Source organism: Eretmochelys imbricata, chromosome 1 (genome assembly GCF_965152235.1).
Source record: "Eretmochelys imbricata isolate rEreImb1 chromosome 1, rEreImb1.hap1, whole genome shotgun sequence".
NCBI classification, from domain to species: Eukaryota; Metazoa; Chordata; order Testudines; family Cheloniidae; genus Eretmochelys; species Eretmochelys imbricata.
Window position 1 is genome coordinate 276052744 of NC_135572.1, and position 12944 is coordinate 276065687.

Sequence of the window (12944 nt, forward strand, 5' to 3'; positions counted from 1 at the left end):
TACCATCCGTTTAAAAGTAATGGTGTAAATAATGTTACTAAAAATGTTATAGATCATGACAGTGACATGATTTTTAAAATCCTGTTTTACTTTACTTGTTGCATATCCCTCAGTTTAGACAATGAGTATCAATTAAATGTTTTGCCTTTTCACTGGGTTTTCCTGTTTTATGTTTTCTCCTCTATTGCTGGGTGAAAGAGCCATACAAGTGAGGATAAATATATGTACAACAAGGGGAGTAAGGGCTTATTGTGCACATATCTGTAAGCAGCTACAGCTAAATGATTGTCCTAGTCATAACTGCTGCTGTTGTCTCTCTTGCTGCCTCTTTCTGCACAGGAGTTCCCTCCTTCCTTGTTCTCATCTTATCCCCCACCCCTAGCAAGTGAGCCCCCCTCCCCCAAATCCAACTTCAAGCCAGACCATCAGAACAGAGAGACAAAACAAAACTCCAAAGAGGCTTAACAGTCCAGCACCCCTGGAAGTTGGTGCTCAGGGGCACCCCTAGAACCAGCCCTCAATATAAGTATCTATCCATCCCACACACCTTCACTTGTCCCTTCTCCCTGGCATTGTCTCCTGCTGTTCAGTTCTGTGGAGGGGATTGAGTTTGGGGAGTTCTGCACATGTTGCTCTCCCATCCTTGTTCCTTTCTTGTTTCTGTGAAAGGGACAAGGGATAGAGAAACTTGCTGCCTTTTGTCCTAGATCCTATATTAAAGGCTTGGTGGGTAGGGTTTCTCCAGGCCCCTGTTGTCCATGCTTCTCAGTCTTAAGGCTTATGTGGAAGAGGCTAGGGCTTACTTCTGCTCCCATGGGGAGAACTGGAGGCAGGATCAGGAGGTTGGGAAATGTTTCTCCAGCATTTACTTCACAGACTGGTCTCTGTTTCTTGTTGCCGTTTGCTTTGGCAGAGGTGGATGGTTCCATTCCTCTTCTGACATCAACATTAGTGATTGTGAAAGTTTACTACTTCCTGCTTTGTTCTGGACTGTTCCAAATTTTTCTTTGGTCTTATGCGTGGGGGTGGGGGAGGGAGCCTTCTCCTTACCTTCCTTGCTGGGTGTCTTCTGCCTTTTCTCCCAGTCCTGCTGGGGGGCTGTCTGTTGGATCCCTTCTGTCTTATTGCTTCTGAAGGACCAAAGGACTAGGCTGCCTCAAATACTGCAAGGTGCTCTGGGCCTCTGCAAAGGTCTTGGGAAGATAAAACGGACTTCCACATACCACTCACTCTGCCCAGCTCCCAGCACTCCCCAGGACTGTGCAGACACTAAATGTAGAAGAATAGCGGTAGCTCTACAGTAGTGTCACTGTTAGGATGAGAAAGCACATGAGCTTTCCCCAGAGTGGGAACCGTGTGTCGTACTCGTGCTTGAGATAGGTGAGTGGCAGACACCACTGATTTGGCCGACGGAATTTACCCTCTCTACTTACATGCACATCATACATCATTTGAAAGCTTATTATGGCTACTTTGAGATGACATATGATGTGGAGCTGTCAGGTGGTACTGTTACCACAGAAATAGGGATAAACGATGACACCATCAACATGTTAAAATGACCACTTTGTAATGTTTGCATTTTTCTTTTAGTTCAATGATTCTGCGTATTATTTCAAGACATAAAATTGTATTTCTTTTTGACCTCAAAGCATCACAACAACAATCTAAATGGTAAAACAAAATCTAATAATTTTGTACCAGTGTCACTGGAATGTAATAGTACTGGTGACATTTCTAGTCAACATGATAATCATCGTCTTGTTCATCATTATAATCTCTGTCAAGAGGGTGTGGATTAACACAGTTTTCATTGCCTTGACATGTACACAGTTTTCTGCAGGGAAGATTGTTCTGACTGCAGACACATTTGACTGTGCAGCGACCCTTTTGGTACAAGGCAGATAAGGTCTTGTAGAAGCTCAGATGCCACAGGGCCTTTGAATACAAGAAGTATTTCATCCACATTTTTCTATCCATGTTGCAATGGTGATCCAGTATATGGTTTATCTGTGTGCAAAGACATCGAAATCTTTGTTTGCCAAGATGCTCTTTTCACATACTCTTCCAAACTCTCCTCACATGGTGGGAGTTTGGCCAATGACTTGTCCTTTTTGATGGCTGGATTGAGGTGCAAGCAATTCTGGTTTCTCTGGATATATCTACACTGCAGTTAGACACCCCCAGCTGGCCCATGCCAGCTGACTCAGGCTAAGGGGATGTTTGAATGCAGTATCAATGTTTGGGCTCGAGCTGACCCTCCCACCTCTCAGGATCCTAGAGCTTGGGCTCCAGATGGAGCCTGAATGTCTACAGTGCAATTAAACAGCCTCTTAGCCTGAGTCAGCTGGCATGGGCCAGCTGCAAGTGTCTAATTGAAAAGTAGACATACCCTTTGGGTCTTCTTTTCTTTCTCGCTCTGGTCATACAACTTTGCTATCAGTTTCTTTGCTGCAGAAATTTTGGCTTGTCTGTTACTCTCTCCCAATTTGGCAAGATCTCTGAAGTGGTAAATTCCCTTTGTTTTGACAACATTAAACTCAGATTTTTTTCCCCAGTACCAAATATGAATGACACAGAGTTGCATTCCGTTAACACGTTCACATCAGTAAGTATGTTACAGAAGTCCGGAGTGAGTGCATCTCAAATTGCATGCACAGGTATGAAGCACCACTTCTCAGTTGTGCTGGTAATGGTGCCTGTTTTGATCCACATGTTATCTGTGTGTTCCATTTTTGGAAAGTAGTGAACAGCAACGACCAAAATATCTGTATTGGATGACCTAATTCCTGTGATTACTTTGATGCCAAGAGACCCAAATACCATATTAGTACATACAGCATGCACAAACATCCTTGGGTCTGCTTCTCTTGAGTACCGTATAAGTCTTTGATTCTTCAGCACCTCTGCTGGTGATAGACTTTGTCACTTCACCATTGAAAACACCTGCAGCAAGAAAGTGTGTTTGTGTTGGGTGTGCTCCTGCACTCTCAGATGCATTTTGAACCATATACTCACAAGGAGTTTTACAAGTCTCTGCTTGTTGGATGTCACATTTAGAAACTTTTTCCTTGGAGAGACAGTGTGTCCACCAAACATCTCATATTTCTTGGATCCAACCTTAGATCCTATCTGATGCTGTCTTTCTGTACTTTTCACAGAGTTACTGTTGTCATATCTGTCAAGACTTCAGTTACAGAATTAGTTTTATCATATCCTTTTAGGACCTGCCTCAAGTGTTCATCAGCCAGTTCATTGAATGTATGGAATTTGTCTTCAGCCATCATTTCTGATGTACACTATGTTTTCTTTTTTGCATGCTCTTGATTCCTGGATTCTTTCATCTTGAGATTCCAGCTGTTGCCCTAATTCAGCTTTGTCTGTTTTTCTCATTGTTCCACCAGCATGGAAGAGGGAATTAGGAATGGGACCTATTGAGTGACTGAGAACAATTGCCGCTGACACATCCTCTCTGCACCCGACCCACAGATCCAAGTCTGAATCACGTCCCCCACAAGCTGCAGGCTTAACTGAAAACCGCTTAAGAACCCTTATTTTGCTTACTTTTCTGTCCCTATTTCCCTTACCCGAAATAAGCAAACGGAAAATAACAGACCAGTAACCACTTTGTCTGTTCTCCAGCCACCACACTTAAAACTCACTTAAAATCACTACCAGTGTCTCAAAGCAATCAGCTGTGCACAGATCCTGCTTGACTACACCACAGTGACAGGCTGGGTCACAGAAACCCCCTTGGGACTGCCACCCGATGTGCTGAGAACTACCTCTAAGCCCATTTTCCCTGGCAGCTTGGGACTTCAGTTCCCTGCCTTGTTGTGTCAGACATGCTAGCCTGCTACAAACACAGATCCAAGTCTGAACCACATCCCCACAAGCTGCAGGCTTAACTGAAAACGGCTTAAGGAATTGCTCCTGATCCAGGACTCAGATACCCAGCTTCCAATGGGGTCCAAATCCCAAATAAATATGTTTTACCCTGTATAAAGCTTATACAGGGTAAACGCTATAACACTGATAGAGAGCTATGCACAGCTGTTTGCTCCCCCAGGAATTAATTACTTGCTCTGGGTTAATTAATAAGTAAAAAGTGATTTTTGTTAAATATAAAAAGTAGGATTTAAGTGGTTCCAAGTAATAACAGACAGAACGAAGTAAGTTACCAAGCAAAATAAAATAAAACACGCAAGTCTAAGCCTAATATAGTAGGAAACTAAATGCAGGTAAATCTCACCCTCAGAGATGTTCCAATAAGCTTCTTTGACAGACTAGACTTCCTCTTAGTCTGGGTCGAACAATCACTCTCACCCCCGTAATTACTGTCCTTTGTTCCTGTTTCTTTCAGGCATCTCTTTGGGGTGGAGAGGCTGTCTCTTGAGCCAACTGAAGACAAAATGGAGGGGTTTCCAGGGGCTTATATAGTCTTTCTCTTTTGGGTGGAAATCCCTCTGTTCTCCTTTGTAAAATCCCCTCAACAAGATGGAGTTTTGCAGTCACCTGGGCAAGTCACGTCTATGAATGATTCCCCTTTTTGCAGGCCAGTGTCATTGTTTGCATGTTAGTTTGAACATTCAAAGGGAAAGCTAAGATGTGGATTGGTGTCTCCCGTAGTTCATTGTTAGTTAAGTACTCTCAATTACTTGAATAACCCCTTCACACTATGTTGACCAAATCTGCCTTATGTGCTTGCTACAGCAAACACTTTAAACTCAAGCATAGAGCCAACGCTCATAACTTCAGATATAAAAATGGTACATGCATACAAATAGGATGAATACATTCAGTAGAACATAACCTTTGCAAAGATATGTTACGTGGCATATCTAGCATAAAACATGTTCTAGTTATGTCACATTTACACTCATAAGTATACCCCCATAAAGCATTACAAGGTGCCACGTCACATAGGTAATTACAATTTAAAACTTTCTACCGTGCAGACTACATGCTACATTATATGTACAACAGCTTACAGATGGAGAGGCATTACATTAGGAATTACCATACATTTATAGTGTTGTAAGCGACACGAGAAGTAATTCTTCTGCTCTACTCTGTGCTGATTAGGCCTCAACTGGAGTATTGTGTCCAATTCTGGGCACCACATTTCCGGAAAGATGTGGACAAATAGGAGAGAGTCCAGAGAAGAGCCACAAAAATGATTAAAGGTCTAGAAAGCATGACGTGTGAGGGAAGATTGAAAAAATCAGGTTTGTTTAATCTGGAAAAGAGAAGACTGAGAGGAGACAACACTTTTCAAGTATGTAAAAGGATGTTACAAGGAGAAGGGAGAATCCCCCCTCTCCCCCCCCGAGGTCTGAGGATAGGATGACAAGCAATGGGCTCAAATTGCAGCGAGGGAGGTTTAGTTTGGACATTAGGAAAAACTTCCTGTCGGGGTGGTTAAGCACTGGAATAAATTGCCTAGGGAGGTGGTGGAATCTCTATCATTGGAGATTTTTAAGAGCAGGTTAGACAAACACCTGTCAGAGATGGTCTAGATAATACTCAGTCCTGTCATGAGTGCAGGAGACTGAACGAGGTGACCTCTCAAGGTCCCTTCCAATCCTGTGATTCTATGATAGCTATCAGTTCTTCAGTACAAATTATGCCAGGTAATCTACTGCCACTTGTGCACAGTCTTCGGTATGAGAAAGATCTGGTCAGCAAATTTTAGTTGAAAATATAGAAAACTATTATCAGGAGGAGATACTATGACAATTATGAACATGCAATGTGAAAACATTTTGTGTTAGTATATTGCAAATTGTTGATATTCGCCATTTTTGCTAAACAGCTCATCATTTCTGGAAGTAAATACTAGCCCATGCAACACCAGATTTTTTAATACATTGTCGTTTGCTATCTTTGACTGGAAAACAGAACATTAAGATGTTGAAATTAACTTAAAGTGTAAACTGTAGTCAGAGTCATGTTGAAGTGTTTCTGCACCAAAAATGACACTTTCTCATTTTGGGTACCATTGTGTCTCCTCAGCTGTTGGCTTACCACACCACTTGATAGTCTCACATCATACCTCATCAAAATGTACATAAAATAAGCTTTCAGATGATATATGATGTGGGTGTGTGTAGGATGGGTACACTAAACTCCAAAAATATTGCCCTTTCTGGAGAATTGTTGCACCTGCGAGATAGGAAGTGCTAAACTGACCTTCAACAGAACAGTGATTCTGACTATGTACAGCGTGTTTCCAAATACACAAAGGAAACATACTGAAAAAGAGAAAATAATATTTTCTCTAATTTTTTATAATATTTGTAGCTACTTGTGTCATTTGTAAATCTAAAAAAAAATTCATATGGAAATGTGATTAAATTGACATTTTAAAAAATTTCTCATTGAAATTTTAAAAAACAAAATTGTGGAAACATATTAATTTATTTTGTGGAAACTTGTTTTTAAACTTGTGCCAGGTTTAAGGAGTGTTCTTTTAATAAATATAAATCCAGTGTTTATTCTCCAACTTGTTTTAATTTTTAACAGTAAATTATAGGCCCTGATCTTATCTCAGGATCTGCAAATGCAGAGTCAATGAAGTCAATTTAAAATCTGCCCAAAATTAAAAATAAATAAATAAATAGTTTTAATAAAATCAAAGACTAAAAGAGAGGTCTTCATTAATAATAAAAATGCAAATATTTTTTAAAAGGAGACCTCAAATTAAAAATCACATTTCCACAATAGTAGTAACACACACAACTATTAAAGTGAAAGAAATTAGAGAAAAAATATTATTTTCTCCGATTTTAGCTTTTTCAGTTCTTCATTTGTTTTCACTGGGTCTCTGCATGGACACAGGATCTGTACTGGTGGATCCCGATGCAGGATCAGAACCCTAGTAAGATACTGGTATAAACCCAAATCCAGTGTAGTGTGCAAATTACATGGAAACTAATATGGGATGTTTTAAAGGTACAAACTATTTATGTAAAAATCACCTACCTTGTAAAACTATAATCTGCAGCTCTCTTCATCAGTTATTTATTTGGGCACATATAGCTTGCTATATCTATTTAGAAATTGTTTTCAGTATTAATTTGGTGCATTATATAGTAAAATAAACAGTGCCTTAACTTGTAAAATTACTCGCTAACAATTTTAGTAGTCATTCTCTGAACATATTTCTAATTCACAAATTCTTAAAATGGTGTACAAATTACTTGATACAATTTTTTGTATATAGGCTATGTAGTAGAAATGGTTAAGTGCTAACATGAGTATTTGTCTTAATTTCAAAACCTAAAATGTGATTTTTTGTATTTTAAATTCCAGTAAAAAAGACATAATAAGCCAAAAGATCATGTGTATACAAGTAAACCATCTGCAATATTTCCTGCATTTGATATTTCATTTATTTATTTATTTTGCAACTCAAGTTTTTATTTGTTTTTTGGATTGTAGCAGTGTGCTCAGTAACTCAGTTCTACTAATATCCTATATTTTTTATATAATAATGGAATTCCACTCCCTCCTTTTTTTGTACAGGCTTCCTTAAGCCAGACTGATCATTGATAGAATGAAAAAGTTTAAGAGGAGACTTTCCCTAACCTTGCGTGGAAGCCAGACTATTGATGAGTCACTGTCTGAGCTGGCAGAACAAATGACAATTGAAGAAAACAGTAGCAAAGATAACGGTGAGTATGTTTCTCTCCTCTTCTTTTTAATTAAAAGGATTCTGTCAAACACGATAGTATTTTTTTAAAATAACATATTCCATTGTTTATAATATTTCAGAAGCTTGTTAGATTTTCTTTCCTTTCCATTTTGGCCGACATTAGGACTTTTTGTCCTTTTCAGTTTGCACATCGTATAACTTGCTTAATATTAAAGGTGAACTGAAATATTTTCTCAAAAATTACAATATTTTTTAATGTACTTAATGTCCCAAATAGCAAGTGGTACAGAGACAATTTTCAGTACATATCTAATTTTAAACCATTTAAATATAATTATTTTTGGTCTCCAGCATTTTTTCAAACTGCTTTAAATCACTCTGGCTTCTCAGAGTGATTATTCAATGATTTGCAGTGTTGTTGTAGCCATGTTGGTCCCAGAAGATTAGAGGTGCAAGGTGAATGAGGTAATATCTTTTACTGGACCAACCTCTGATGGTGAGAGAGACAAGCTTTTGAGTTCCACAGAGCTCTTCCTCAGGTCTGGGAAAGGTACCCAGAGTGTCACAGCTAAATGCAAGGTGGAACAGATTGTTAACATCAGTGGTAAACACATTCTAAGGGAACATTCAAGGTGAAGTGGCCCATTAACACCCCTGGGGTCATGGGTAGGGCTATGTTTTAGTCACAGGTATTTTTAGTAAAAGTCATGGACCGCTCATGGGCAGTAAACAATAATTCACAGCGCATGACCTGTCCATGACTTGTACTATATATCCCTGACTAAATCTTGGGTGCTCTGGGGGTGTGGGGGCAGATGGGGGTTCTGAGGGTGCTCGGGGGGAGGTGGCCCGGAGATGCCGAGGGTGCGCGGCAGCATGCGACCCAGGACCCACGCTGGTGCTGGCGGTCGGGGCTGGGGGAAAAGGTTTGGCAGGGCTGGTAGGCTCCAGGCTGGTGGCCAGGGGGCTCTGTGTGCTGCCTCTGCCCCGAGCGCCAGCCCCGCAGCTCCCGTTGGCTGGGAACCGAGACTCGCCAGCCGCTGCAAAAGTCCCAGAGGTCCCGGAAAGTCACGGAATCTGTGACCTCCATGAGGGACTCGCAGCTTTAGTCATAGGACAAGAAAGGGGGCTTAGTGCGTTACAGATTGTTGTAATAAGTCATCAGTCAAGTATCTTTATTAAGACCATGATTTTTAGTGTCTAGCAAAGTTATGAATTTAAGCTCTCAGGCTCTTCTAGTGAAGGTGTGCAGGACGAGGACTGAGAGTTCAGATATAGAGTGATTGTTATGTGAAAAAGGTTTATTCAGGGATGTCACAAATACCAGAATTCAAGTGGTGCAATTAAAACTGCAGAGCACCATATCTAATCCTCCGTGGGACTACTCCATTGTGCCGGATAACTTAGTTATCTGTATATCTCTGAACAATGCATTCAGGCGCTAGCCATGTGCTTGTGAGTGAATGTGACTGAAGCATATGTGCACACTGCTAGGTAGGGAGAAGAATAATTCTGTGATCCTACAAGCATCTTGGCCACTGTGAGGTCTTCATCACTGTAGCCTTTCTTCTGCTCTTAGCTGCTTGCAGTAGTGACTGGAAGAGAATCTTCTGCTTTACTCTGTTATCCCAACCTCTGTGGTTCAAGTCCTTCTCTCCAGTGATTACCTCCACTACCTGCCTCTGCTGACACTCATAGTTTTCTCAGGCAGCAGCAGAGTAATTTAGTATGATTTTTGTTGGTTTCATGGTCATTCCAAGTTTCTGAATAGTAATTGTGAAAACTTACAAAATTGTGAAATCTTAATAGCAGCAGAGGCTATGCAGACTTTTAGGTCCCGTGCACATTACAAAGAGCTCCTCTTTAGGAAAAATAAACTATTTCTCACTCTCCATTTAACCTTGCATTGTGAGCCACTATTCTGCCTCCTCCCCAAAGCAGTTCATACCCAACACTTTGGAAAATTCAGCTTTAACGGGTTGAGTTTAATGGGTTGAGTTTTTATCTGTGTCTACACAGCAGCTTTTTTTCTAGCACAGTTATTTTTGTGTCCAACTTAGCACTGCCTAACCTTTTAAGGGAGTGCATTCTGGGAAATACTGGGCAGTTTTCCCACAGTATCTCACCTGCGGCTGTCTCTGTTAATGGCTGTGTTTTCTCAGAGCTTTGTATACTTGTGAAATACTCCGTATTGTATACAAGAACTTTAAAGGAATACTTTCAAGTTTGTTCGGCAGATGCTTGTCTTACCTTTATGTAATTTTTTAATTTGAGTGTTGTAACTTTGTTCTAATGAAAATGAATGGTTGCATACCTGAAAACTCGTATGAAAATACGTCTCTGTGTATGAGCTTCATTTACCTGCTGAACCTGTGTGCTCTGCTTCTGTATGAAGGCATTTGTAGAATCGATTAAAACAGGACTCCTGCTCACTGAAGCACGTTTTCAGGAGCAGAATTCTCATGTTAATTTCACTTTACAAGCACTTCCAAACGTGAGTCAAGCCAACATGTCTTGGGAAGTAGAAACAAATTGAAACAGAAGGGAAGAAAGAACACTGTATATGGTAGACAGTGTGTGGGAAGGAGAAACCATATAGAAAATTTTTTTAAAAATTAAGTAAGCAATAGCACAGGAGGGATATGTTAGACTATAATAAAACCATCTTAAATATGTTGTAAAGCACAAGGCATGAGGTACAGAATATTTAGCCCTGACAAACATCAATATTCAAGGTAGCCTACATTCTAGAGTATGCTGTGTTGATTTTGGGGAAATCATATTTTAGTTTTATGTTTTTAGGCTTATACTGACATTTTATTTTACATGTGGCCAACCATATTGAGACCACAATAAACGGTGTATAAAGAAGATATCTTAAAATGAAATAAGACTTTGAAATGTTCAGATACCCCTGTATAGGTTCTCCTTGCATATAGAGGGAATCAAAAATAGCAGCTCGGAATTCCCTCTTATACTTAAAATAATTGAAAATGAAAACAAACTTCTTACAACTTCAAAGGCAACTGTAGGGATTCTTCTTAGAAGTTAGAAGGGGTAATCTGAGCTGCCTGTTGTAGTGTGATAGATGCATATAAACACCCATTATTAGCCTCCTCTTATCAGAGTAGTTATTAGTCATCAAGACCCTGCCTCTGCAAACACTTCTGCATGTACTTAATTTTACTACTGTGAGTAGTAACTGGAGCATTCGGGGGAGTAAAGTTAAACAAGTGCATAAATATGTGCAGGATCCTGGCCTAAGGTCGCACTATTTATTGAAAGCAGATATAACAGTTAAATATGTTAAGCCGCTTCCATTAAAAACTTGCTTGTTTTTGTTTAGCATAGGAAATTTTCTTTTATGAAATGACATTCCTCATGAATTGTTACCAACATATGAGTATTAAGAGATTTGTTGATGTGTTTGTAAGCATGCACTGTGTAGCTGTCCTTAAGAATAAAATAAAATAGCCATCTTTGGAGCTTCTGGGATAAAATGTTGGCTACAAAATCCTCTTTCTCTCTCTCATGAAAGAGCAGATTCTTATATGCTTTAAAAATGTTTGCATTAGTTTTCAAGTTTTAATAATTTTGTGTGTGTTTGACTTTCAAGTTTTTGCCATTTGCATGCCAAGTTAATAGGACTGTAAATATGTATACTTTTGGTTGTTCCTTTCACTAACTAAATTTTCATTTTTGTGTCATTGGCAAGGAAAGAAATTTCAGCAACAAATGATTATCATATAGCAATAATATATGACGTGTTGTAATAGTCTGAATAAAGATACTTGAAATGGAGTACAGAATTAAAAAATCATTCTAAAGCTGATTTTTGACTGAGTTTGTATCGGGGTAGAATTAGGAAAACAAAACAATCAAATGGCTCCATTCTCTGAAGAGTTAAAGAACAGCAAAAAATTTGCATTAAAAAAAAAATACTCAGGATCATGCACTTGAAACAATGTAAAATAATAACCAGAAATAAGCCTGGACCTCGAGTAACTACATGGTCTCTAATTCAAGCAGTTTCAACCCTTTTAGATCAGTGTAGTATATTGAGCATATTATCGATCACTTTATTGTTATGGCTTAATTTGTGATATTTCCAGACCTCAGGCAAATTAGGGCCAGCCTTATCTTTAATCATAATCTAGCTGGTAATATTTATAGGGCACATTTCATTGTATTTAGATTCCTGGGCAATATTTGTGGAAAGATCTTTAAGAAATGCCAGGGTGTGGCAGAAACTGGCAGCATCATTCGCATTTGGCTTTTCCATAGTGAGTGAAAGAAGTCTTGCTTCAGAACAGTGAGCCTTGATCCTTGTCAGTTTCACCCTGTTAATGCTGGGCAGGTGTTGTGTGCAAGAACAGCACTGGCCTAATGCTATGAAAGAAGAAGGGCACTGGTCCCTTGAATCTTAGGTCAGCCAGGGTCTGATTACTGTTGATGTAGTGCCAAAACCAGTAGGACCCCAGAAGTACATGACTGGAGCAAGATTGCTAACTTGAACGAGCTGTATATCTAGTTATCAACGGGAAGATTGTACAACGTGGAACCCTGGGGATGGTGGAGTCAAAAGGAAAAAATGGAGAGGGAACATGAAGACCTCTAGGGGAGCTGAAAGGGGAAGTGGGGGAAAAAAGGAGAGGAGGAATAAAAATGGTTAGGCATAGGAGGAGCTCTTCTCGCTTCTTCTGGAATGAAGATAGGCTAGTTTACTAGTGCAAGCTAATTAAACTAAATCCTCAGTAGAGGTGGAGGGAGGGCATAGAGAATAGTAGATATATGCTTTCTAGGTAACATAGAAGTAAATAAAAGCCAGTTTGGGACTGTATATGCAAATACACAATGTCACAGTGCTGGTGAGACCACATCTATAGTACTGTATGGCATTCTAGGCACTGATATATCACAAATAAGGTAGTACTTACCAACTAGTTGAACCATGCATTGAAAACAATAGAGCTCCCACTTTTGAGGGAGCAAAAGGAACACATGCAGCAGGTAATGAGTGTGCCCCAACTGGATGAAAAGACAGAAAATGAGATGGTGGGTGAATCACCAGGAAAAACTAGATTACTGCAGTGGGAGGAGGATTTCTGAAACAGCTGCACCAAAACTTAAATTCCATGACTGTGGACTCTAGTACTCCTCAGGGCCTTTGGCTTAATCAGTGTAATTATAGACTGAAAAGGAAGTATTTTTAGTGAGATTTTAGTAATTGAGATCTCTAACATGTGCAACCACTTGCAAGCCCTGATCTTGTAACATGACTTTATTA

At 39.6% G+C, this 12944-nt stretch overlaps 1 protein-coding gene across 1 annotated transcript in view; it reads left to right on the forward strand.

The window, feature by feature from the left end:
• Positions 1-12944, forward strand: part of CDK17 (cyclin dependent kinase 17) — a 185991-nt gene that overhangs the window by 88095 nt on the left and 84952 nt on the right. Inside the window, exon 2 of the mRNA XM_077831986.1 lies at positions 7528-7676. Coding sequence (XP_077688112.1) covers positions 7559-7676 — 118 coding nt within the window. The 5' untranslated portion in view covers positions 7528-7558. The remainder of the gene's footprint in view (positions 1-7527; positions 7677-12944) is intronic.